At 39.1% G+C, this 27053-nt stretch overlaps 2 protein-coding genes across 7 annotated transcripts in view; one reads left to right on the top strand and one right to left on the bottom strand.

Annotated features, from left to right (window-relative positions):
• LOC140935935 (potassium voltage-gated channel subfamily A member 7-like) overlaps positions 1–9348 on the top strand; it is a 15352-nt gene extending 6004 nt beyond the window's left edge. The window contains exons 1-2 of one of the 6 annotated variants that reach the window (XM_073385508.1): positions 3163–3312; positions 6837–9347. In XM_073385508.1, coding sequence (XP_073241609.1) covers positions 3291–3312; positions 6837–8554 — 1740 coding nt within the window. In that variant the 5' untranslated portion in view covers positions 3163–3290 and the 3' untranslated portion in view covers positions 8555–9347. Of the gene's footprint in view, positions 1–3162; positions 3313–5879; positions 6174–6488; positions 6728–6836 lie in introns of those variants that run through there. The other 5 variants (XM_073385510.1, XM_073385509.1, XM_073385507.1 and 2 more) reach the window with 5 other exon arrangements.
• A 2108-nt stretch (positions 9349–11456) lies between these two features.
• LOC140935931 (protein lin-54 homolog) lies at positions 11457–27024 on the bottom strand. Its single transcript, XM_073385502.1, has 15 exons — positions 26892–27024; positions 23494–23791; positions 22307–22803; positions 21386–21553; positions 20926–21017; positions 19736–19810; positions 18909–19011; positions 18182–18235; positions 16993–17020; positions 16263–16315; positions 15950–16049; positions 15060–15159; positions 14351–14432; positions 13588–13681; positions 11457–12708 (listed from the first exon to the last, which is right to left on the bottom strand). The coding sequence occupies exons 2-15, from the start codon at positions 23774–23776 to the stop codon at positions 12704–12706; spliced, it is 1734 nt and encodes a 577-aa protein (XP_073241603.1). The 5' UTR covers positions 23777–23791; positions 26892–27024; the 3' UTR covers positions 11457–12703.
• Between the last annotated feature and the right edge of the window lie 29 nt (positions 27025–27053).

The raw sequence follows: 27053 nt of genomic DNA, 5'->3' as shown, positions 1-27053 counted from the left end.
GTAAGAAAAATTATCCGCATCTCAGTGATACTCAACGTAAGGGTTAAACCGTCACGGAGGCGTTTTAACCTGAGTTCCACAGGACAAAAAGTGATCAAATCTGGTAAACTATAGAAACTATTGTGCTTATAGAGCTCCATAGACCCTTAATGTTTAATTGTAACTTTAACTTACGTTATCAATGATTTAGAACCTTTAGCACGTTGGAACGCCTAGTTCAACACCTTTGAAGGCAAACGAGGATGAGCTAATGCCCCGTCTGCCTGCCCTGATGCTGAATCCCAATTCACACAATTACTAGCTGATAACACTTCACGCTTTATACTACAGTCTAGTTCATTACGGTTTATGTTTATATAGTAACGCATTCGCAGTGTAGCTACACAAAGGATTTACTTGAAGTCAGGATGTAGTAACTTGTAATCGCGATCGTTGATCGTTACTGTTTGTACGAAAACTTCATAGTTTCTTTAATCAGAAAACGTCTTCTAAATTCAATATCCGCGGTCCTAATAACAGAGTCCATCGTTTACAAGCTTTTTAGTTACTTGTACTAAAAAATATTTTTTCCTGTGGTAGGGAGGGATGGTTTTCCAAGGGGGGAGGTGGAGAAGAGCATCGCATAGGGTTTGAAAATTCTAACAAATATGTGTCCATGCTGCCTAGTTTGAGAAGAACTCAAGACCACACATCACTCAAATAAAATTCAGAGAAACGGGAAGTGTTGCTTCACTTTATTGGCAAAATTGATCAAATCTGTTCGCCGAATATAAACCTTAGGACTAGAAGAACTGTCATTAAAACAGGCTTTGTCGTTCTGTACCCTAAAAAGATATTGAAACTGTCGAAGACTGTTTCGTCATGGCCGGAGATAGCGGACGCGGTAAAATGCGTGGTGTCACTAAGACAAAGGACGAAACTCAAGTTATTTCTTCTTTCCATTGCGGCTCTGTTCAACTCAAGAATTTTGCTCTTTTTCTATATTTCTATATGATAATGATGTTGATCATGATGATGTTGTCAATGATGACTCTTAATAACAAAATACCCTGAACCGGCATCTCTATACCGACATGACGTTCGTTGGCATCAAACTTGCACAGAATGCCCCTCTGCCTTCGATTGGGTACAACCGAGGAACCTGTTGAATTCTAGTCAGGTAAATGCGACTGATCATTTATCTCTTTTTTCAATGTCTGAAAAGAGAAATGAAGGACGGAACTTTCCTAGTTCCGCTGTAAGGCCTACACAACACGCCAAACAAGAAAGAAAACTACGATAAAATCTCCATGAGCGACCACTTCACATAAGCGATCTCTTTTGCCAAACACCAAAATTTTCCAAGCCAAAGTCTTTCAGTTGGAACTTCAAGTAAACGATCACCTTCTGTAAGCAATCGCGACCACTCTCCTGTAATTTTCTATTAATTGTTTTTAACCACTTGAGCGACCACTTCACGTATGGTCTGATCTCTCTTCTCGCCATCCTCGGAGACCCAGGGGCAGATGGCTGTGTGAGCGAGGAAAGTCCAAACGGGCGGAAAAAATGCTCGCTCTGTGTACTGTGTTACTAACATTATTGGAAGGACCTCACTTTTAACGACAATGTGGAACTACGCATATCTTAACTTAGACATTGCATACAATGAATTATCTACCATTTAGCAGATGTGTTGGGTCTCTTCTCGGATGAGGCCTCCCTGAGGAAGGCGGTTCAATTCTTGTATTTGACCCTCTCCAGTAAGCGACCCCTAAGTCTTCGCATTTTTGGGTGGTCGCTTGCGATGGGCACCATGTCTGGTGTGTGCCCAGCCCAAAATATTCTCCTTGGATCATCTATTAAAACCGCGGACTCCTGTGTTCTGAGTAGTAAACAGGGTGTTAACACGCTCCTCAAGTTGAAACTATTATTATTTTTTATTTACGCAAATTTTGCTCCTATGACAGCTTATCAAGATGATAATTTTCAGTGGGTTGCTCCGAATTACCCGCGGCGGCCTCTTAGCTTACCGAAATACGCCCTCGCCTTAGCTCGAAGACTGATCCGAGAGACGACTCAGTCGATTTTTGTAAAATCCAACCCACTCGCGATTTCCCTGAGTTTCACTTGTTTTCCTTGATTAAAATTCGATAAGCTTGCAGAGTGCCCGACAAGTGTGATTTTCTGACGATGTTTTGACGACCGAGAAACAGAATGGACCTATTGGACCTATTACCTATATGACGATGACCATCGTTTATTTCATGACGATGACCACGGCTATTTAGTAAAGCACGTTCGACTTAGAACGTTGAGATGGTCTTTTCATATTGAAAAAAAAAAAAAAAACACGCACACACAGACTCACAAAAAAAACAAGGCTAAAAAAAGCTTACTTCTGTCTCAGTTTCCATGATATAATATATCTGTCAGTTCTAGGTTAAGTAAAGAGTCCTAAAATTCTCTCAAAACTGATAACGTTCGCCTAGAATATACTTTGAACCTCTACAGACTGGCTATTTTGAGCAGAGGGATTAATCCATGATGTCAACCCTTTAAGTCCTAATATCAACATAAATAATCTCCACGCTGTTCTCTATACATTTTCTAGTACTGGTGAAGAGAATTTATCTAACGATCAAGATGTCTTTTTACTAAATAATTGTCCCCTTTATTCATGAGACCTTTTTGTAGGCGATGTATGTCAGGTACTCTAGAAGGCAAGCATTGATCGATGACACCTGCATCCTTCTGTACTCTGCAAATGAGCTTATCCCAGTCGATCTGTACGTTATTTTGGACTCCTTGATTATTAATCTGCATCGCCACAAATATCCGTGAACTGATCAGCAGCGCTGATGAACTATTGAAGTAGAAAAAAGAAACATTCCATACATGCACGGTTTTTTAAATTGCTCCGGATTAAGACAATCGAGATTCATGGTAAGATAACTCAACTTAGACAGTTGTCGATAGGGCTTTAGTGTTGGGCCTGGTGTTAGATGGATTTAACGGCCAGAGAGAGAGGTCGCTGTTCTCTTAAAGGAATTTTGTTTTTCTGGGAATTTTTGCCATGAGTAACATTCTTGCTCAACGTTATAGTAATTACCCAAAAGTCATTGCATCGAAAATAACGTGAAGCCGGCTTTGTGAATAGCAGACAGCTCTGAGGCAATCTCCTATCGTGCCTGAACCACAACACTACCAGCACATCTGACTACCCTGCTCTGGCGATCTCTATCAGTGCATAATTTTATCGATGACCTTTAAAACCAAGGACGTGAAACTCACGACGCACTTGACGGGGTGTTATGCAGTTTTCGTTAAATCAAGGTTAGTCAAATTAATATCCATGCACTTCTCACTTCAAATGTTCCTTTCGTTGTACTCGTTTCTTAGTGAACAGTTCTCAGAGGGAGAACGTGATAACTTGTTTTGCCATCGGCTCATCTCTCTGTATTCTGCTTTGGCATCGCTTATAGTCAATCTAGTAAACTGCTAAGCTGAACAGATTCGGTAGTCGACCAAGGGAATTCGTGCTATAAAACTAAGTTGTAGCCAGGGGACCGGTTTTTGCACGGACCACCTGGCTTGCTTTGCATGAAGAAATTGTTTGAGCCCGATTCTGTCATTTAGCAGAGAATAATGCCATTGGCATTTCTCCTCTTCTATTTTCTCATATTACTCTATTACTCGCAGTCAGCATTTTTCAATCATTGACTTCGTCTATGCTTAAGACTTAGAAAACCACGAAGGTGTTTTAAAGACTAAAACTGTTTGAGTTATCACTGCTAATATTTAACATTCCAATTTTTAATAGAATATGCATGGTTTGTAATCCATAAGAGAGTATAACTTGATCGCTAGTATAATTTTTCTTGCAACATTAACAATACAGAAAGTCTCACGTTTGTCATAATATTCTCATTTGAAGGAAAAAGTTGTAAGAATTCGGCAGTGATTGATGGCGTGTCATTATGAATAACAAAGAGAGTAACAAAACTCAGCCATGATTTGTTCAAGTTGTTTTTGTATATAAATTATATGTGAAAAAGTTGATACAAAATCAATACGCTGTTAAAAAATCAGGCTTCGGGCTATTTTTTCGAAATTACCGTCACTAATCTTTCTCAGTACACGGAGAAAAAAAAAATAACACAACAACAGGTCGTCGAAAATCGTCAAGCTGTGTTTAATTACATAACATTGTTTATTAACATTGTGGTTCAAGGACGATCTTTAGTCAAGGCTTTTATATCTTTTGTATCTCTTTTGTCAGTTATGATAGAAGATTCTAGAAGGAATTCAATGATTGTCCATATATCTGTAGCTTTCAGTAGACATAGATGGACCTGATATTCAAGATACCACACTTCATAGGCCTCCTTCCCCAATTCAGCATCGTTAATCCGCGCTTTTTTCTTGTTAGAGCTTAACAGAATTTCTTTTTAAACACCATTGTAACTACTCAAGGCTAGTAGGAGGTCTGAAAAGCATTTGTTTGCGAGTTTTTAAACATGGAAATTAAGTTAACCTTGCGAAATTCTGCGTGATGTGCCGGGTAATCATTAGATTCAGCAGTTTTATTACGTGCAATTCAGCTAAAATTCTGAAAATTGGCAGGCTGGTTAACCCATTCAGGTATAGCTTGCGTAGCTTGCGTTTCGTGCGAGTTCGTTGAGAAATAAAGAAAGAGAGCCCTCGCTCTAACTTTCTGCCCGAAGTCGGAAGATTTGCGCGGAAGCGTTTTGCTACGCAGGCGAATTCAGTTTGTCAAGAGAACTGATTTATTTTACCAGCTTTTATTAGTTGTAAGCACATTTGAACCGCATTAACATTTTAACAAGTTTTGCTTCGTAGGGAAAATAACGCATTTTTTCTTTAAGGAAAATAAATCAGTACCATATTTTTGCATTTACCCTACAAAGGAAAACCTGTCATTTTGTTATCAGTAGGAGAATATCATATAGTAGTAGGCAACGTAGTCTTAACAGTCCTGAAAGAAAATCGTCAAAGGTATTTTACTTATACGAAGAAAACATTACACTAGTTTAGTGTCTAAGACAAACCAGCTACATTCTGGGGCCCTTTGATACAAGAGTCCTGTCCACGGTAAAGCAGGGTCCGGGACCCCCCCCCCCCCCCCCCCCCTGACCTGCCCTGTGTTTTACTCCTGAAACTATATATGAAATCAGATTGAAGTTACTAGTAACATGGTGTCTTTTGCGGCCTCCAAACCAAGACAGTCTAACTGACAATACAAGCTAGACAGTGTCACTGTTCGATGCGCTTAAAATTGTGTTTTAGCTTAAATCTTTAAGTAAATATTACGCAAACACAAAATAAACTTCCTCGATCAACTGAAAGGTGTTAGGAAATAGCTCCACTGCTAGAATAACCGGAGCCAATCTTGCGTTTTTTCCTGGGAGCACGTCGCAGTGGTTTTTGATGTGCTATAATTAATTTTTATAGGGTTGTCAGTTAACTGCCAACAAAACTAGCTCATTATAAGGCCTCATTTAATCTCTTGCTCTCTCCACTATCTAATTGAAGGCACTATTGTCATTAAATGAAGAGGCAACAACACAACACGTAGCTAACTTAGCCAGACTACTCCTGTAAACGATTTCATCGCATATCTATCATTTACAGTTAGCGGCAAATATGGTTATAGCGGGCGACAACTAAAAACAATAAGAACGATTTTCAGGCTAATTAGTCCAAGGAAATAGAGACTAAAAGAATGCATGCACTGTGAACAAAAAGCAAACCAAAGTTTTTGGAGGGATTGACATTAGAGGCAAGCTTAGATTACATTATTTTTCTTAGCAGTAAAAAACATATTTCCGGCGTAGATAATAGATTCTACTCGTGCACAGTTCACTGCCCTTTTGGTCTCGAATACCATTACTGACTGCTCAATTAACAATTAAATATGTGTTGCGCGCGGTTTTTATGCTTCAAACAACACTTGTAACAAGGTCGTCCAATATCGCCAACACGTAAACTTGGACCGTTAAGTCTTTTCTGAGAGGACAAATTAGCTCATTTTGGAGAACAGTGCATTCAAAGAGGGATTAGTTTGTCCAAAAGAAAATTAATGTACTCGATCAAAAGTTCCCAAAGGAATGGAATTGCAATGTGTTGATGTTCGACGAAAGAGAGACAAATTTCATGTAATGGGAAAAGAAATGGCAAGTATTCTCCAAATTTCACCGACTCAGGAAAAAGACTGGCTGTTTGAAAGCAATTGCATGTCAGCTTCACTTGAAAAGCGACTGAATTAAACTGGCCAAAATGCTTGCTTTGATTTCCTTATTCAAATGAATACCTTTCAATTGTTCTATGATTAAATCCGGCGGGATATGGACTTTTGTCATATTGGAATCGCGGCCTACTTGTGTCTGCAAATAAAAGCTTGTAATAGCCGGTATAAAAAGACCGGCCGATGACTGAAACTGTCGCTTTCATTCAGGAGTTTTTAATATTTAAACCAGTGTCGTAATTTACTGGCTGACCCCGAAGAAGGTGACCCTTGCTGACTGGTGTGTGCTATTATCAGTAAGATAACACATTTTTTCTTGTTTACGAGTGCACGAGCGGCTGACTTTCGGCTCCCGGCGCGGAGCGGGCGGTGAGTAATAAGCGAGCATGTCTGTACTTTTTAATGACCTGTAGGATCAACCACGCCGTGCCTTTGCTCATGAAAACAGCGAAATGCACAATGTCCGTTTAAATCTGGGCACAGGTATTTCATTTCTGGAGCATCGACGTCTGTCTTCAGAAACCTGTTGCTTGCAGTGAATTAATTACAACTTGTTGTATTCATTGCGTACCCTCTCGTTTTGTTTATACAGGAGAAATGGGAGCAAATTTAAGTACACATGGTGCAATCACATTGCGACTGAAGAGGGAAAGGGCGGACAACCTACCTAAAGCGGCCGCTGAACCTTCAAGATCAAGGAGTATCGACAATGAACAAGACAGTTCTGACCGAGATAGCGGCGTCCAAAATTTCTCCAGTCACCGAAAAGGGCGCTCGCCTTCCAAACACCGTCGAATCGTTCTAAACGTGTCCGGATTCCGATACATGACTTATTTGAGGACATTAGAAAGATTCCCGTCGACTCTCCTAGGAAACAAAGAAAAGCGAGATCAATTCTACGACGAAATTCGCGATGAGTATTTCTTTGATCGCAATATCCAGGTATTTGAACTTATTTTGTACTTCTATCAATCAAACGGCCGATTGGTCTGTCCGCCAGAACTCGCCCCTGAAATATTGCTTGAGGAGGTGGAATTCTTTGAACTCGGACAACAAGCCATTAACGCGGTGAAAGACATCTTGAATGAAGACGAACCGCCGGAGAGGGAGATAATTTTGCCGAAAAATAGAGCGCAGAGGTTTATTTGGAGACTGTTCGAATGTCCTGATTCGAGCAAGGCAGCACGCGTGTTGGCGCTTCTGTCTGTTTCGGTGATCGTGGCATCCATTGTGGTTTTGTGTATAGAAACGCTCCCCGAATTTACAGTTTTGCCTGGGGATAACATTCCGGCAAATGATACGGCGAAACAGCAAGAGCTTCGCGAGCACAATGATTATGCTCATTCGGTGAAAGCCGTGTTTGGTTTGCTAGAGATAGCATTCATCAGCTGGTTTACATTTGAGTATTTGGTTCGATTAATTGCTAGTCCTCAAAAATGGCTGTTTGTTCGTTCTTTTCTAAACGTTATTGATTTGTTAGCGATATTGCCCTTTTATGTCGAGCTAGCCCTCAAGAGCAGCGGCGACAGCCAGAATTTTTCGCTAGCTTTTCTTCGAATTCTGAGACTTGTGCGTGTATTCCGAATTTTTAAACTCTCGCGTCACTCTAGTGGGCTTCAAATTCTCGGATTAACTTTGAAAAAGAGTCTCCGAGAACTGGGTCTTCTGATATTTTTTCTGATAATCGGCATTGTCATTTTCTCCAGCATGGTTTATTATGCCGAAAATGGCGAGGAAGACACTTTCTTCACTAGTATCCCGGATGCTTTCTGGTGGGCTTTAGTGACTATGACAACCGTCGGCTATGGAGATATGTATCCCAAGACACTTTGGGGTAAACTTGTTGGCTCGGGCTGTGCACTTTGTGGTGTTTTAGCGATTGCCCTGCCTGTGCCTGTTATTGTGTCGAATTTCGACACGATTTACAAGAAGTACCGAAGTCGGAAACTGAAACAGCAAGGGACAGACGGGGAGAGCGATAGAGATAGAAAAGTGAGCTTACTTTTTGGTTCTCGAAAAAGTTCAGAATTAGATAACCCTATCGATTCACCGGACTCTCCTGGCATGGAACTCAAAGAACTTTCTAAAGGAGATCTAACTGAAGACAAAAGAAATGGGAATGTCATTCAGCAAGAAGAGGGAGAAGAAGCCATAGAAGGTGTCCCTGAGAAAGCAGGCCTGACAAATGGACAAAAGAGAAAGTCGCAGGATAAAAATCTCAATGTTGACTGTGCGAACCCATCTGAGATAGTATCACTCCTTGAAGAGGAGGAATCATCTTTCGCGAAACTTAATCAGACCAATGTTTGAGAGAAATCGAGTAATGGAACCTGGTTTATCCAACCTCGCTCCCAGGGTTCTCTCCTACGCGCCGTAACGGAGCGAGTTAGGAGAGAGAACCTGGGAACGAGGTTTTGGTCACCAGGTAAAAGTAAATCTTTGGCACTCCCACCCAAAATTTAAGGCCTAAGAAATACCAGATTTGCATCTCCGCCGAAAAGGAACTATTTTAAGGTTGGGTACCCAAAAACTCTATGAGCACCGTGAACATGAGAATAGTTGCTCTCGGGTCCACCGAGTTGCCGACTCGATCGCTTTACGTTTAAACAGGTCTGGGATATTAGCCTCTCATTTTGGAACGGTGGTTTTGTGGCCGAGGCTGGAAACTTGGAAAGGAAAGTAGCTCTCCTTTCTTCCCTTCTTTCTATAAATTAAGCGAAGTTTTTGTAGAAGATATTTTTTACAATATTTCTTCACTCAATCGAGAATTTATAAGCTAAGTTATCATGAAATTCACCATCAAAGTGATCCAAAAATTAAAGGTTAATTGGTAGGGGAAGATAAGCAGTTTGATAGGGTGAATTTCTTTACGATGTTGAAATTTCTTACGTTTATTTATTTAATGAATTTATTGTGCACATAGATGTGTAATGAAGAGGCAAGTTTAGAATTATTTCCGATTTTTTTTTAAGTCTATAGACAAATTGTATGTAGATGTTTTGGCACGTAGATGTAGTTAAGGGAACTGTTTCAAACTTACTAGCGCTTCTGTAAACTGAATCTGCCAATTCATAAAACACAAGAAGTCAAACACTTTAAGGGGCGAGCTCACGATCTTTATTGCTCATCAGTATTTTCGTTGATTGCGATTGACACCGCAAAAATTCTCGGATGTTTATGACTAGCATCTTTTACAAATTGACATAAACTTTAAAAGTCGGGCCACTTTTTAAAGCGTACTTAAATGCAATTCGTTTTATTTCCGTCTTCTATGCTCTCGAACCCATATCTTCTTTATTTCTGCTCTTTTATGAGTCCTTTTTCAGTTCAAGCTTTTCTTTTGAGATTTCAGTGAACTTTGTGACCATTTGGTAATTGCTGAAAACACGTGACCTAGCTTCTTTAAATGCTAGATTTATAAACGATACAGAGCAAGAACAGAGAACTTGTTTAAGCTGCTATTTTTATCAGCTTCAAACACAGAGAAGATTTCAGTATCATCTCAGTTTTTTAAGCGAGTAAGTTCTGGTAGGTAAACTGCTGGTAGTTCCCTTTCAAGTTAGTCAAGAGGGCAAGAATCTGTCTCGGCGAGACATGAGAGAGTCCTTTTTCTCCCTTACTCCCACGAGCACGTTCCTCGTTTCCGCGTTCGCAACATACTGCGCGATAATCTCGAGGAACTGCTAGCAGTTTACTGACAGGTTTTGTCCTCTACAGCTTCCCTAACGATTCTGTTGTGTCCTTAGTTCATGAAAGGTAGTGTAATTTTGAATCGTAATATAAAGGCGAATAGTTTGACTGTCATCTGCACATGAGTGAGGATGAAATAATAATTTATGAAGTATTTTTATAGCACAGAACATAATGACGTTATTTTTTTTTAATGTGACAGCTTGAACTTTGCAAATTAAATTAGTTTTGATAACGTCTTTGTCATGTCTTCCCTAATTATTGAAGGGGACGAGAAGAGCTATAGCTGGTAAAGTATAAAAAGCAAGTTTACTCGCGGAGATCGCGAGGAAGCCGTAAACCGATTTACGGTTTACTTACTGGGCAGGGGGCAGGGGGGAGAGCTCACAGAGGTTGCAACTAGGCTCGATTTCCGTAGCTTGTTCCTGGCGCTCAGATTGTGGGGACAGCACAGAGATGTGCGCGCCGCAGTTCACTATCTGAACTACTGAAACAAGCTGCGATTTCCGCCGCTCTCTTGGCTCATTTACCGGACAACGGCTGGTAATAAGGCTTAGTTTCCTTCCGATAAGGAAACGCAATGCTTTGCAAGACAAAATCAGCGGCGTGTGAGGCAAAATCTGGAAACTGACATGATCAATTTAGGTTTCTAGGAAACTGCCCACCTACCCCTTCCCCAAGCCAACGTTTTGCCCCAAATGAGAAGTAAGTGTTAATGTGGGCTTAAGGGAGGGGTAGGTGGGCAGTTTCTCAGAAACCTAATCCTTTTATAACTGCTAGTTGGAAGCTTGAACTGAGGGCCTTGTTAGCCAGTGTACAGTCGCCCGCTCCCCTCAGTAAAAGACTTTTTTTTCCTGATAGCGGCTGTGTCAACCAGGGATAACTGGAATGATAATTTAAAGGATGCGCGAAAATTGAAAAAAATAATTTTGTGGATTTAGTTGAAGCGAAAATGTTTTTAAGCATAATGAATTTATTTTCTGGTTCCACATTAGCGATGACTTATTCGTACTTTTTCGGTGATTTTACCCACGCTAAGGCATTGACCCTTACCATTATCGGCAAGAAACACTTATTATCACTCAGTTTAGGCCAGTTCAAGCTCCTTGGGCCATAGGGCACCGCTTTTGCCTACAGCAGCCCGGAAAATGACCTTGTAACACGCGCTTTTCATTCTCATCAAACAGTCTAACATGGATTCTTTGACTTGCACGAATGTCTTTCGTTTGGCTGGGACGAGTAGTATCAAGGGACTATTTTAAAGGGCACTATGACATGTCCCCTTGGTGTCCGTACTAACTGGCTTCCACTGTATTTTTAGCTCCTTTTAGGTCCTGTGGATAATATTTTTGGTACTTTTAGGATTAAGGGTTATCTGATCTAAGAGTTAACAGAACAGAGGAACCATATTCCACAGGGCACCTGATGGCACAGGGATAAGGGATAAGGGATAACTACACCTCCTTCCGCCTGCCCCCTAACAGGGCAGCAAGCTTGACAATCTTAATTTGCAAATTGACAGTTCTCGTGTTCAGATCTTTTATTGCGCTTAAAACTAGAGACTTCTTCAATAGAATACGCACAAGGCTCTAAACGCAAAAAAGTGCTAACTATAGTTTAGACTTAGATCTCTGTTGGACTAGAACAGCCAAGAATGCGCCACGCCCGTCCGGCATTTTCACTTTACAACTTTCTTATTTCAATCAAATTACGCCTTGCCGTTTTCTTGAAGACGGCAAAGGAATTTACATTACGCACGCTCAAAGTAAGTGTTCTTTCTAGTTACACCATTTGTTTTGTGACTTAAACTACCGTCGCTGCAGTTGTTGCTCGAGCTCCCCCCGAAAATCGTTCGGGCACCGACACTCTTCTCCGGAGAGTGCGAGGTACCTAAGACATATCCCCGCGTGGATGCGAAAGAACTCACTATCTTACTTGACCGTATCTTTCTTTACCGTCTTTACTCTTTCTGAAGACATGAGAACAGTACTTACTCGGTTCCCATCCACACAGGCAATTTTCGTTTGACCTTGTATATGAGAAAATTTGCTCATAATTAATGCGATAAATGTAATTACCGCTGGTTAAACCGTCAGTGTCCATAATTATGCAATGCGCTTTGGCCTTGCGTCCATGTTATCACTTTCACGCCATAAAGTGGCCAAATTTCATCCTGTAAAATGCTGCAACACTGTAAGTACCATGTGAAAGTACTGCTGAAGTGGCTTCATCTGAATGGTCACACCGTAATGTTTCCTCCATACTCAAAAGTTAAGACCACCGTAAAACATCAAAAACGAAGGTTTTCGAAGAGGACGTTTATGAAACCAGTACTTTAGCCCCTTAAAAATGGAGGCCTTTGAAAACGGCATTCTATTGTACTAGTGTGAACGGCAAAACGGAGGTTTTCCAAAACAAAAAATGTGGACAGGAACTTAGAGTCGATCATGGTGCGTATGGAATAGAGTTTTAACACAAAATTTGCAGCGCCTTGTACGCGTACAAATAAATTTTCCACATCAAAACTGTCCCATAAAATTTGATCGTGCGGATGGGACTTATACCAGCAAAGAGGATTATTTACAGTATAGACCGTTAGGCGTTCAAAATGTAAAACATACTAAATACGGTGTCAAACCTGTATTTACACTACTTTATACGAGATAAAAATTCTACCAATGCCGTCCAGTGTTCTCCTGGTTACTGAACATTATGATAAAAATCGCGCGAAGGATAAGTTGTGTATTCTATGCAACAATCCACCATACATTATTCTGCGGAAAACAGACAAGAAATGCTATTAATAGATATAAATGCTTAAGACTTCTACTTCTCTAGTATTTATGAATAACTTTAACCAAAATGTCTTCTGCGGTACAGGCAAAAATGTGCATGCGATAATCCCGAAAGGTAATATGGGACATAATCAATGCACTGTTGCTGACACTGCAGCTGTCGAACCTACTTTTGTTGCTTTCCTTTAGAACACGCAAAAATACGTCCATGACCTCTCGTCCCATTCTTTCAAATTTCGTTGAAGAACAGTGCACTCAAAACCACCCACAATACCTTTTGGGATCGCTGCGGCCGACGGGGAAAGGTGCGAATTAGGTCTGAAGTTCAAACTATGAAACTGATTACCCCACAACATTTCTGAATTCTCTGTTTCTCTGCCAAGCAAATATCATAACGGTAGTTATTTATGAGTATCTCCTCACTGATAGACAAGGGGTGTCGCTAGGAGCGGCGGCCGGATAATTTCACGGGCTGGAAAAGACCCTACCACTGGCTCTATTTGCCCTTGAAAACAAAAAGATGGGGGGGGGGGGGGGGGGGATTTAGAAGGTACAGTAGAGTGAAAAAGCCGCAGTCTCAGACAAAAATAGTTGGGACGCTTCCATCCGACGCTGTTTTTTCACTTCTGGCCCGTCTCCCCGTCCTCCCAATGTTGGTTATCGCAGTTAACTCACCAAATCTTGCACAACAACATTGGGAGAGCAAGAAGACAGCACAGTGTCCCAACAATGTTGGCTGAGACAGCTACCTCCCTGATAGCCCCTATTTAAGAACCCGAGCGAGGCTAACCAAAACAGACAAATGATACAAGGTATAATAAGAGCTGAAATCAAAATGCAAAAATAAACAAAACTCGCCTTTTGTTCCATTTGCTGTGTGGATAATTGACAAAAGGCAGCGCCCAAATTCCTCAAGAACCATCTTTTCGATCATAGCCGGCGTTTTCCCCTCCTAATGATGAAAAAAAAGTGCATCAAAGTTTTGCCAATACTGAGATGGGAAGTGACTATCGTGAGACAAACAATGAACCAAAGCTACCACATTGAGAGGGGCTAAGATACTAAGAACAGCTAGTCTTCTACGTAGCCGTGCTTTATGTCTTGTAACGCAACGCTTCTCCCCAAGGGAAGTTCGTTGCGTGACGATACAAAGAACGGCTGTGTGGGAGACTGGAGAACAACCAGTTTAAAATGGAAACCAAACTTTGCGTCTCGTCATAGGTAACAGCAGAGTTTCTTAAAGTACGTTTTGGCTGGGTCGTTTATGTGACTTCGTCGCTTAAAAACGTCAACTTGCAAGCGAGTCTAAGGCGACAGAATAAAAATAATGTTACATTTTTCAAAAAATACATATATATTCGTCTGTGAGTGTTTTTCTCAACACTAAAACATAGCTGAATTTCTGAACGCACAAGACTGCACCTCTGCGGAATCGATATGGTTGTAAACGAAAGTGACCAGGCAGGTTCTTATCGCTTTTCTTGCCAGTCAGAAGCACCAGGGAATTTAAATCACTTCTTGTAATAATAGGACGAGAGCAAGAGCCCAGAGGCTCATCTGTTCGTCAAGGAAGTCAGCTCTTGTATAAAATCTCAAAAGGTACAAAACAAATGCAACTTACATTTTCCGCATCAGCTGCTTGGGCAAGGAGACATTGGCAAGTTGCTTGTACAACGTCATCAGTGACAAATGAGAAGGGAAGCCTGTTGAAAATAAGGCACAAACAACTATGTTGAACATCATTCAAATTAAATACTTGGCGTTGCAATCAGAGCCTAAGAGCAAGCTGTCCATTTGGGGGGAGTCGGGAGAAGTCACGCTCAAGTTCGCAAATAAAATAGAGGCAATGAATGAAAGGTGGCTCGTAAACTCTTAAGCTCAGCACTTTTTATCGTGCCTCTATTTATTTACGTGACTAAAATTTACGTGCTTTTTTAAAACGCGTCAATGGAAATCAACCTTAAGAACCCGTTAGGCTAAAATTTGCCAGTTAGGCCCCCTCTATACAAGAACCTGTTGAGCATAAAATTTGAAACAGGTTCTTATTTTCAAAAATCTTTATATAAAAACATCATGTACAATTGGGCAATATAGATATAAAGTCAACATTCGGGATCCTCTTTGAAGACAGGTGCCTTATCACTCCAACTGCAATGTAATGGTGTGCAGATCTTATATGAGGAATAAGCTGAATACCACTAAATGCTCTTAGCTACAATGAATTTTTTTCCTTCAGAAAATAAGAAACCTATTTAACAACCCAAATAAGAACCTGTTAAGGCTAACTTGGGAAATTGTAGGTTCTTAGTTCTTCATATCAAAATACTAACCTCTCTCCAGTGTTAGTCAAAAAGGTCGGTCTTGATGGTAAGTCTTCTATCTGAGACTCTAATTTAGTTCGGGCTGCATTCTGTTGCTTTACACGAACCTCTGCAAGATGAGAAGTACAGTGTACATGAAGAGAATACAGCAACATGTTTATCGAATAAAAACCAAGCTTCATGTTATCAAAAAATTAAAAGTTTGATGATGCATACATGTACACTATGAAAGGTTTTCCAAAGGTCTGTTTAAACAGGCGACACCATCAACTTCAAAATGAAAAAAAAAAGCAAGGTTTCCCTTCTCCACCTTGTCTAGGCAGCGTTGTGCCATTGTTTAAGCTGTTTGAGTAGCTGTAGGCAATAACAACCAAGCCACCTTTGGATAAGCAGACAGTGTCCCAACAATTTTGTCGCTGATTATAGGTGTGAGTTCAAATCACACGAGTAAACTAGCGGCGATTTCATGGCATTTGTTGCCACAAAAATCTGCCTTCAATCTAATTATTTCTTTAATCAAGGTTGTCTGGTGTCAACGTGGCATTTTTATTACTACTTAGTTTCGTACCGCACGGCATGTACGGCAGCTCCTCAGATAAAATTGCCAACAAAAAGTTCGTTACAAACATACGCTAGGACTACAAACGCGCGCCCGGAATTATTTGTTTATCTTGTTTCTTAAGTTCTAACTTTTAGTGTTCCCCAGTAGCTGCAAAGCTTAATAACGTTTTCATTCGTTCAATCGGGCTTTATCTCCTTCCATTTTGTTGTGAGCAACAAATGAATAAGAAAAATAGTAATATTGTTTCAGTGAGCATTTTCAATACAAAATTTCGAAAACATAAAACAACTGTTTCCATGTTGCTTGTACATAAAAAACTCAACCCTTTTCAACTCACCTGCTGCATCTGCTAAGTGCATTAACGTTTTCCTCTCTGGACTCTCCTCAAAATTCTTGCATCCAGTACATTTACACAGATTTGTACACAGAATCTTGGCCTGCAAGTAAATAAATAAATGATGGTGATGATCTTTTGTAACTGCACACCGTTTATCTAAAAATGTGAAATATTAGTTTTAGTGGACGGACAAAATGTTACCCAATTATGCTATTCAATAAAGGAAAGCTCCTCTAGGAAATTAATGATGTAGCCATTTAAAACATCTTTCAACTGCCAACACTCAGAACCGATCGCAAGTTAAAAGTGTTACCTCATAACATTCACAGTAGTTTTTTAGGCATCCTGATCGCTTACAATGACAACCTGTTTAAAAACAAGTAGAAAGACATGGTTTGTAGATTGGCCATCCTCAGGAAAGAAGCTGGTATTCTGAGCGTCAGCCCTTCGTTAGAGCAAGTCAAAGAAAGAAGAATCAAAGAGAAAAGAAGGACAAGTAATATCAATAGCCAAATACTGTATTTCCTCAAATAATAGCCAGGGGCAATATTATTAAATTTTCGTTCCAAAAGGGGGCGATTATTCGAGGGAACGCGATTATCCGAGGGAGGCCATCATCACAAATATTGCTAAAAAAAAATATTCACATCAAATAAATTGAACATGGGCTTAATTTTAAGTGTTCCAAATTTGGTTCCTTGATTTAATTTCAATGTCGATATCCTCGACATCAGAGCTTGAATCATCACAGATCAGTTTTGCTGCATCAGACTCCACTTCAGCTATGTTTGTTATCCAAGTTGTCAATTTTTAATTTGCCAAAAAAAAAAGAAAAAGTTGGTGTGAGGGTTGGGGGTGATTGTTCAAGGGAGGTGATTATTTGAAATATTTCCATGAAGGGGGGGGGGGGGGGGGAGGGCGGTTTGGGTGGGTGATTATTCGAGGGAGGCGATTACAGTTTTTATCTGACCCTGCAAGAGTGGTAACTAACTGGACTACATAAGGTAAGTATTTAAGAGCAATCAGCAGCAGGATAGTATTACCTTTATTATGCCGTCTGTCAGAATCACCCTGAAAGAGAGCAGCATTAATTTATTAAATTAATGGAACTCTTGCCATGCTCCTTGGCTACATTGTAAATGTCATTGTACTTGACGAAAACATTTTTATGCGCCTGGTTTTAACATCCAACATGTAAACAATAAAATTGTGTTAGTTTCCTTCACTCTCTTTTGCTTCACATTACAGTGGAGGATCTCATGAGTGGACACCCTTAGGACGTGAAAAAGTGTCCATAACTGGAGCTGGCTGCTTATAGAGATGTCAAAATACGGAGATTGTATGGGAGTTGAGAAGAATGGGTTTTTGTGAAGGCAGCAGTAAGTAGAGATGTCCGCATACAAGAGTGTCCATTACATAAGCTTCCACTGTTGTTTTACACAACTAGAGATAAATCTACATGTAATTAATGATTGGTCAAAAGTCAATGTTCATAGGAACAGGAATCACAATTTCAAAGCAAGACTCTGTTATATTTACTTTCGTGTTATCGCAGATTTTGATCCTAACTCGATTCATTGAGTTCCACTTACATGGAGTATGGCATTTGACCCACCCCCTTTTATGCAGACACAGTTAAGTACGGCTTAGATTTACTTAGGCATGTCTCACAGCTGGAGTTTGCATAAAGAATGCCCCAACCAATCCAGATGCAACCAGCTGAACATAAATGGGTCAAACACCCTACACCATATGAAGCAAACTCAATTTAATTTGCCTTACAAAACACCTGATCTCCACATTTTTTTTTAAGCCATTGCTGAATTAAGTTAGGTTATTTGACAATAGGCAAACTGAGTCTTGTAGTTTAGGCTGACCCTAACTGTAATCATGTTCGGTTCATGTGAAGCCAGCCCTGGGGCCCGTTTCTTGAAAGTCCCGATAATTAACGGGCCCGGTAAGCTGTCTCTGTTTACATTAAAGATCGAGGTTTCAATAGTTTTGCATCTAACATGATAAAAACTATCAGTTAATGAAACAAAATGGAGTAGTTTGCTAGCCAGGACCCATGCTCTTATTCTTTATATTTCGATTTGAATATTTGATTTCAGGCCTGTAAAGTTACCGGGACTTTCGAGAAACGGGCCCCTGGCCTTACATAAAGTTTCTCGTAAATTAATGCTTTTTTAGGAAACAAATACAGAGTTTAGCTTAATTAAAAGTTACCATTACCTTTCCTTTCCCAATTTTGGGGTGAAAAGCTTGAGGGTTTCTCTCTAAACAAGCCTAAAATAAAAGCCAAGAGTATCAACAAATAACACAACAACTATTTAAATGAGCAATGGGACTAAAGTACATCGTACATTTAGGTGCTACAGTATACAGTGTAATGTCCTTTGTCCTATTATTTATTTTCCTATTATTATTTATCATCCTTACATTGTACGTACGTCCACCCCTTCACATTAGAAAAGTGGAGTGTATTACTTACTAGCTTAAAAACCTTGAGGCATATATAAATGATTTTGTTTAACTTGATATTAGACATCAATGTTATGATCAACTGACGGCTGTCAAAATACAAGTAGGGTATCTGCTTACCAGTGTCACATGACTGTATCACAGGCTTGGGTGTGCAACTTTATGTAATATTGAGGTGACTTTTTTTCTAAAGTTCTCCGCTAACCAGTTATGGTATTCACAAGATTGCAGGCTCAGAAAACCTTACTTCAAAAGGTGGTTCTTAAAAATTTCCAGGAGAGCTTTGAAACTTTTGGCCTTGGCTAAATCTATATATTATACATACATGTACGCAATGCGGTGGTAACCCCAATCAAATGATAAATATTCACTTGTGTTGATTAACAAGCTAAATTACAAATGTAAACAAGGACTTGTATACCCCAATGGGCACACTGAGACATGCTAATGCGAGCTACAACTGTCATTTTCCACTCACTTTGATAGCTTTACTTCTCTCCTTTTCATGTTCCATATTATTCGAGCAATTTACGCAGTTACAATTGCTGCAGAATTCTCCATTGGCAAAACAGTCACAATATCTGTACAAATAAAATAACAAATTGAGATTTTTGGTTTAATAACTATTTAAGCATTTTTTGTCATTCTGATGGAAAGTGCTGTCCAAATCTAGTTAAGTCATAACCTAAATTCAAAGGCAAACTTCAGGAAAATTCGGAAACGTTTTGAATAGATGTGAATCTAACAAGTGCTCAACACAGCCCGCAAAAGCAAACGCATCTGCAAATCATCTGCAAAGTGAGACTTTAGAAAAAAAGTTCTCTTACCACAATTTTTGCTCTAATTTATTTTAAAGCTACATGCAATGGTTCAAATTGCTTCCATTTTTTTTGTAAAATACCTCAGCCACAAAAACAAATTGCAAAGTAATTTTTAACCTCTATTAAGCAGACACAACGACAATGGGCCAAGTTTATTTTATTGTGGTATAAGTTTTCCTGTGGAAGTTTACACACTTATGGACTTTATACTGAGTTATACTGTCTTATAACACCACAACACTAATGATGACTACACCTTCCCTTAAGGGAGGCAGCACGACAAAAAAAAATTAAAATAAAAAAAATCAGGAAAGAAAAGACAAAGAAATGGGGATAAGAGAAGGTGAAACATAAAAGTTGAAGAGCCAGCATCCTTTTTTCATACTTCACAAAACATTTCTTTGTTTGTTAAAGGAAATACTCATTGTAAAATTTATATCAAAAATATACCTTGTAAAATGTCACTGAAAAGAGTTTGACTTACAGTTTGAGGCACTGTGACTTGGTGCAGTTACATGGCTTACGTGGCCTATTGGGAGGTGAGGATTCAGGCGAACTCCTATGAACAATAAAAAAAGTAACCAGTAAGTATTAAACTAGGCAAGTTACCTCATTTATACCTTCAGCTTGAACCAATGTTTATACATGTACATTGCACTCCACAGATTATGTAGATTAAACCTTTGTTTCAAATAGGAATAGAATCGAACCTTGGTTAACCCTTCAACCCATAACAATGATTACTATTAAAAATAATAGTTCTGATCATTCAACAAATCTCCTCAACATCGCTATAGGAATTGAATATAGAGAACAATGGAGAATCTCTGAGGTTCTTTTAAAGTTATTACTAGCAATAACCAAAGGTTAGGGAGTGTGGGCGACAATGATTGGAGGTCCAAATGCTTTTACAACATGACAGATACTCAAAACCTGTGTGATTACGAGGGGTAGAAGGTGGAAACGTGCATGATCAAATTGCATTTGCGACGCATGCATAATAACAACCTGAAATTTAAAAAAAGAAAGGGTCTCTCATCCGGATTCTATAAAAAGGAGAGTGGGTGGGTACTATTTGTTTTTGTCATTTCAATTGAATGCTTTCTTTACATTGCCCTCCCTAAGAGAGAAGTAGTTAACTTGGAGTACATGTATCTTTGGTCAAGTAATGATCAATAAATGAAACAGATATAATTGATTAAACACAAATTGCTTTATTTTGACAATGTTTTTGGCAACAAACTGATGCACCCTACAATATATCTCAATAGGTAGGTTGCATCCATCAATCGCCAATCAAACTCAGAATTCAAGAAATGCTTCCTTTTATGATGGAGCCTGCCTGAAAGCTCTCATGTTTTTTTCTTTTGCTGGTATCCCCTTCTGTGGCATAAATTGTTGGTTTTTGTTTGTTCCAACTTTACCAATGAAAAATAATAGAAAAAGAGAAGTGGCCCCCAAAAATGAAGTGGCAGGAATATAAGAAACAATTTGTTTCTTAAAAGGCCTTAATTAACAGCTGTTTTACTGTACATGAATACAAAGATAGTTTGCACATACATGTACAAGTTTATATTATTTTTCCCAAAAAATCTCTCCTTTGTCAGCATTATTGCAGAAGTTTGCAAACACAAAGTTAAGTTACAGTAAGGGCATAATCCTTGACTCTCTTACCCATTAACTGATAATCCTGGTTGGGCTGCTGTATTTAGGGTATTGGCCTGTAAAGGTACTGCAATTGGAAAGCCTCCGGAGGCTAGAGCTTGCTGAAATAAATAAAGTGATACAATTCAACCAAAGGTTAGTAAATTTATTACCATAAATACGAGGGTGGAAATTTTCCCAACAAAAAGTAATACCTTTTGAGGTATTACCTTTTTCCTGTTTTTACCGAAACGACTGAAATTTTCAGTACCGTTTGTTTGGATTACTCGTGCCAGGCTTCATGTCGAGAGAAAGCAAAAAAATTGCCAGTATTTTGTTAATGGTACAACTCAATCCCGTTCCTCTTTTTGGTGCAAAAAAAAAATAACAGGACCATTTGACAGAAATTTTTCACCAAGATTTAAATATGGTAAGCTCTCACTATGAATTTTTGAGATTGACAGGTGAATCTGGTTGAAAGCTCTCATACCTGAGGAAGGTAAACGACACCTCCACTGATGACTCCATGTGGAAACTGAATGTTGCCAGTGGCTCCTGTGCCAGTAATTTGTGGAATGCTTGAAGGTAAGGCTGGAACAATGAGTCTTGGTTGTTGAGCAGCATTTGAAACCTGGGGTTGAGGTGGCTTCGGTGCCAACTGGGAAAAAGTAACATGTATAACACAAATAATAGGTGAAGGGTTAAAATACATACAGTGTGCATGCTAATGCCTAGTTAGGTTAACCATGCAAAAACAATAGCAAGAATAGTACAAAACAGGATGATGAGAAAAAGCAATGCTCTGAGGATGTATCTAGCACTTTTTCACAATTCTCTTCTGTTCACTTGGGTTTAGAATTTTCCAAATCTGTGGGGGACAATTTTCACACGTCTTGATTGGTTGAAGTTACTTGGAATACCCTTGGATATTCAATGTTTTAAATTTGGTTTTGGAGTTAATATAACAGCTTGTTTTGTTAAAGTGTGGGAAGATGACATTTTAGTGTGGCTGATACGACAGCTGTACCAACAAATACTGAACTATCACATTTGGCTTGTCGGTGTTTGCTAGTACATGTTGGTTCAACCTATTTTCTTAAAGAATGTACAACAAAATCATGAAAGTGCAGTCAACAAATCCCAACAATATTTAGCTTTTCAAGTCACCAATATTGGTGACAGATCCAAAGGGAGGGTCTCCGGGGTCCTGCATGCCACATATACACTCATCAAGCAAGGAGTTGAAATGATAAACTGTAAAACAGTTTTAATAGTGTGTACAAGTTTCTACACCCCATGAAAGAATTCCTACGTCTGCTATTGCCTATAAACGACATCTATATGTAGGAGGTTTCCCAGCACTGTTACAACACAGCCCTGAAAACAGTGGTAACAAGTTCAATACATGTACCTGCTGAGGAATTTGGACTGGCTTTTCAGCTGGAGCAATGTTCCTGACTACCGGTGTTATCTGCACAGCCTGACCACTCGGAACTGCCTGTACAATGTTTACTTTGGGAGCAATGTGCCGCACACTTGTTGCTGGGCCTGTAGGAGTGGCCAATGTAAACTGAGGTGCTGTACCTGATTGTATCTTTGCAAGAGATGTGGCAGCTACACTTATGGGTACAATTTTCTGAAGTTGCACAGGAACAGCCTGCTTGCTTGGTGAGCCCCCTGCCTTTGGGGCAATATTTTGTTTTGTTGTTGCATTAAATGGCTGGACGTGAACCAAGGTGCATGTAATGTTGCCCCCAGTACCAGTGCTTGCTTGCGCGCCTGTTAAAGTTCCGCCTGCTTTTGATAAAGGTGTTAGTTTAATAGGACTACCAGATATAACTACTAGAGGTGGTTTGGCTTGGCCACCTGTTGCTACAGTCCTGGCAGTGGTTGATGTGCCTGCAGCACCTGAAAGAGAATAATAAATTAAAAATTTTGTTGGTGGAAGACACAGTACTTGGTTATAAGATGAACCCTGAACTTACAACAGGCTTAGGATATCATGCAAAATTTCTTTGAAAAAATGCTGCTCCCTATAGCAAAAAAAACATAATTATACATGTATATATGGTATTAGCTGTACACAAGGGTGAGGCCAAAACATAACAAAGTCAAAAAAGATAACTTTGGCTGAATTCTTGGAAAACATCTTAGCAAAATACCCCTGTTTTTGTGGGGCTGAAAGTCATTGAAGAGATGGGGTTTCAAGAAGTTTACTAATCTTATTAGGGACGTTACGATCCAACAATGGCAACATGCATAAAAACGTCGCTAAAATAGACTTCGCATGCTTTTAAACTTTTTCACGATTATCCCAATTCGCCCCGTTACTTAAAAGAGGGGAATTTTGGGTGTAACTGAAGAGAGGACACGCGCCCGAGTTCAGACAGAAAAGGAAGAATTCATCGCCTTGCCGTTCCCGTTCTCCAGTAAACTTAAAACTTGGCCATTTCACTTCGTAGTTGTGCAGGGACAGCAAAGAAATGTACAAATAAGCATGATGCACAAGCAGAGTTGTTGTTTTGCTCATTAAACCTATTGCTTTTTTGATGTTCTGCTTGCTGTCACCGTCGTAGTTTCGTAAGGTCCCTAGTTTACCTTGAGCAACAGCTCCCACGGAACATGGTGTTTTATGCAATTCTGGTTTGGGCTGGATAAAGAATATCTGTGGTTCAGAAGCTTTGCTGCCAGCTGCAGCAGCCACTGATGTTATTGTTCCTGTAGCTAATGTTGGTGCTGTGGTAGTTTTTGATGTTACATTTTGAACATTAACTGTTGCTGTAGTTGTGACAGTAGTGGTTACAGATGTGCTCGTAGTTGATGGTGGTGTAGGGTAGGCATCATCTATAGGCTCTTGCTTGACTGTAATTATTTTCTCCATAAAAGTTAAAGTTTCCTATTCAGAATAACAAAAACTTGAATGTGAGAATACTGAACAAGAATATTTACTAAAATGTAAAGCTAGGTTTTGATTACAAAGATGTTTATACCTTAAAAATCCATGGAAAAATTTGATTTTGCACACTGATAAATGAAAGGCTGTTTGTGTTGAGGCTGCCAATCCCAGTCACTGCCCTTGTCACATTCTAAACAGTGGTCAGTTCATTTCCCATTAAGAGCAATCAATAAGGAGATGGAAAGTAAAAATACAAAGGTAAAGTTTCACGCCAAAAAAATAAAGACCAAGTCCTATAGTTTACAACTTACAGCATTTAATAATAACAATAATAAAAATGGTAGCCTACGAAAACAGCCATTTCACCTCGCTCTTCACCGCTGAGGACATTTCGCGAGGAATAATGCCTGGGACTGAGAAACATACTGATGACGTAAAATCTGGTCAGATGCGCTGATTGGTCGACGGAGAAGTTACATTGTTTTAGCCATTGTTTATGAATGACAGACAAAACACAAAAGGCCATGAAGGTTGAATGTAAACGAGATGAATATCTAACAAAACAGTCAAAATTGGTGGAACATATTCTTCTCTAGAAGAAGCATTTGAGTTCTGCTGGAGCTCATTCGCAGATGAACACAACACTTTAGTAAAGTCGACCAGGAGAAAGGTAAAATTAAAGAAGTTTGGATGAAAGATATATTACCAGATATATTATGCAAACAGTGATTTACGTCATCAGCATGGAATTTATTTTGCTGAGTTGCAGATGTTCCTCTGTGCGAAATGTCCCCGTGGCGAAGAGCGAGGAGAAATGGCTGTCTTCAAAGGCTAAGAAATGGTTCATTCACAGTATATCTATAAACTAAAAATATGTGTCTTCACCTGTGACTAACTACTACACCACCTAACCTACTACTCAACTCATCAATTGGTTATAAATATAAAATTATGAACAGTTAAATGATAATAAAATGGTTAATTCAAAAATTCAGGAAAAACTAGTGAAAAGAAAAACTATGGACAATGAAATGATAATAAAACGAGAAGTTCCAAAAAACAAGAGAACCTAGTGGAAAGGTCACTAATAATGCATTCTTGTCGTCACCTCAGTTTTAAGGTGATTTGTCAACTGACTCTTGAATTGACTAAATTTTGTGCAGTTCCTGATTGTAGTAGAGTCGACCCCCAATAACTTGAACCCTCAAGGGAAATCAAAAAAAGTCTGAGTTATTGGGAGCTCGAAGCAAATAGCTGGAAGTAAGGGAAAAACCAGTTTTTACTGTACGGTGAACATTTTAATCACATTTAATTGAAGAAATGTCAAGTGAAAATTGAAAGACACTTCTAGATTATAAATCAGAATGTAACATAAAAAATATAGCCTAAACAGAGCATGCATTTTACTGTTTTGAGTAGTAAAGCTGTTTCACGTTAGATTTGTGACAAACAACATCAGCATCCACTAGTAAACTACATGCCTACAACACATCCATGAGAAATTTAAAATCAACCCTTCGGAAGACAGTAGTAAGGAACCAGTGCTACGCTCTAGCAGTGCTCTGGTGCCTTACTTTTGCTCTTGGGCAACAAGGGAATTTTATTTTTTTATAAACAAAGTCACAAGATGGTACCAGAAATGATCATTACCCTGAAATCCTAGGGCTTATTGTATCTAGTAAGACATTTTGTATGGTGAAAAAGAATAGACTCTTACACTTGTACTTGTGTTGCAAGTGAAAACCAGTATTACATTTTTCAGTTCAAATTCTACTTTATTTTTAAAAAATTCAAACCCCTTCATTTTCGCCTAGCTTAGCCTCAGGTTATGGTAAAAACAAGAAACTAGAAATTAATTTGTTTACATGTAACTTTTCAACCCCTCCCCCAAAAAGGACTCTGAAGAAAACTGTTTCAAACAAGCATTTCTTTGAATTTCAGCCCCCAAAACTTAACCACTTATATTTTTATTTTACAAATTTTTATACACTTCAAGATTTCACGCATCTTACATGGAATACTCACTGGTGTGTAAGATACAGTTAGATGGTGAATGTTACTGACAAAAAACACTTGCCAATCCCAAAAGGGGATCAATACTCACAGTAATAAACTGGAGTTACTGGTTAAAAAGTATGCTGTAATAAGAAAATGATTACTGTTAACAATATACAACAGGTCAGCTACATAATTCGTGTATCTGGCTGTAAAACAGTAATATCTCTTGTTGAGTGTCTGATCGTTTTCCAATGCTGTAATATATAACGCCGGAATGTGTAAAATGTACAGGATTAATTTATGGTTTCGGATGAGTGAAATTAACATTTGCGTGGTGAAATATAAGCTTATCTTTGCGGACATTATCATGCACTGAATGAGTGTAAATTGTCCATGCACTAAGCTTAACTAAAATTTCGCAAACAAACAATTATTTACTAAACGGAATATAACTTTTAAAATTAACCAGCGAAAATCGGCAAATAACACATTTACTGCTACTTTTATACTTTCTAACGACGTCAAAAACTAACGTCACTGAAGTATAAAGAACGATAGTAGATATATTATAACAAAAGACTGAAAAGTCACTACGCTTGTGGGAGAGTTTTTAGATCGAGGCGATCGCAGCCTGAAGATTTCTTTGGTAAACATGTTAATTTCCATACGATGCTCGGGAACAGTTTAAACTTTTTCTTAACAAGAATGGCTGACAATTTTATTAATGTCTAAGTGTTAACTACAGACACAAGAAAAGAGTGTTCAACAAATGCAGAAAGCGAACTGACGACCGGATCGTCGAAATGGGAACCGATGAAACTCCAAGTTTACAGTTCAGACACGATTTTCATCTAGCGTTACACGTAGTCACTTGACACTGAAAAATGTCAACAAAACACCTAAGCTATCGCTTCGATATGGTAATAACACTATACACTATCAAAAACGCAAGCATTTAGCCCCAGAAAGTGTACTAAACATAGGCGATCGGAAACGCAGCAGATCGAGTTTTATAAATCCCGGTCGCCAGTCGAAACTGAGCATTTCTCGTTGCGATCAAGAGTCCTCGAAGAGACAGCATAACTAAATAGCCAATGATTACCTGCAAGATGCATCGATCTTAAACATCGTCCACAACAAACGTCATTTCCATGCCAAAATCCCATAAAAACTACGTAGTAAAGGCCGCATATTTACTCCACTTTGCAGACATCTTGTTGTTCAAAATCACGCGCTTTTGCCAGCTAAAGAAAATCATCCCACA

Source organism: Porites lutea, chromosome 4 (assembly GCF_958299795.1).
Source record: "Porites lutea chromosome 4, jaPorLute2.1, whole genome shotgun sequence".
Taxonomy (NCBI): Eukaryota; Metazoa; Cnidaria; class Anthozoa; order Scleractinia; family Poritidae; genus Porites; species Porites lutea.
The sequence above is the reverse complement of the archived record's forward strand: the minus strand, read 5'-3'. Positions and strand labels throughout refer to the sequence as shown.

What these genes read in the sequence shown, in the direction of transcription:
- LOC140935931 (XM_073385502.1), bottom strand. Translation starts at nt 23,776, where the DNA reads ATGGAGAAAATAATTACAGTCAAGCAAGAGCCTATAGATGATGCCTAC. An exon ending in GTGTCGTTTACCTTCCTCAG is followed by an intron (nt 21,018 to 21,385) that starts GTATGAGAGCTT and finishes TATTTATTTCAG; the next exon opens with CAAGCTCTAGCCTCCGGAGG. An exon ending in CCAAAATTGGGAAAGGAAAG is followed by an intron (nt 17,021 to 18,181) that starts GTAATGGTAACT and finishes GCTCTCTTTCAG; the next exon opens with GGTGATTCTGACAGACGGCA.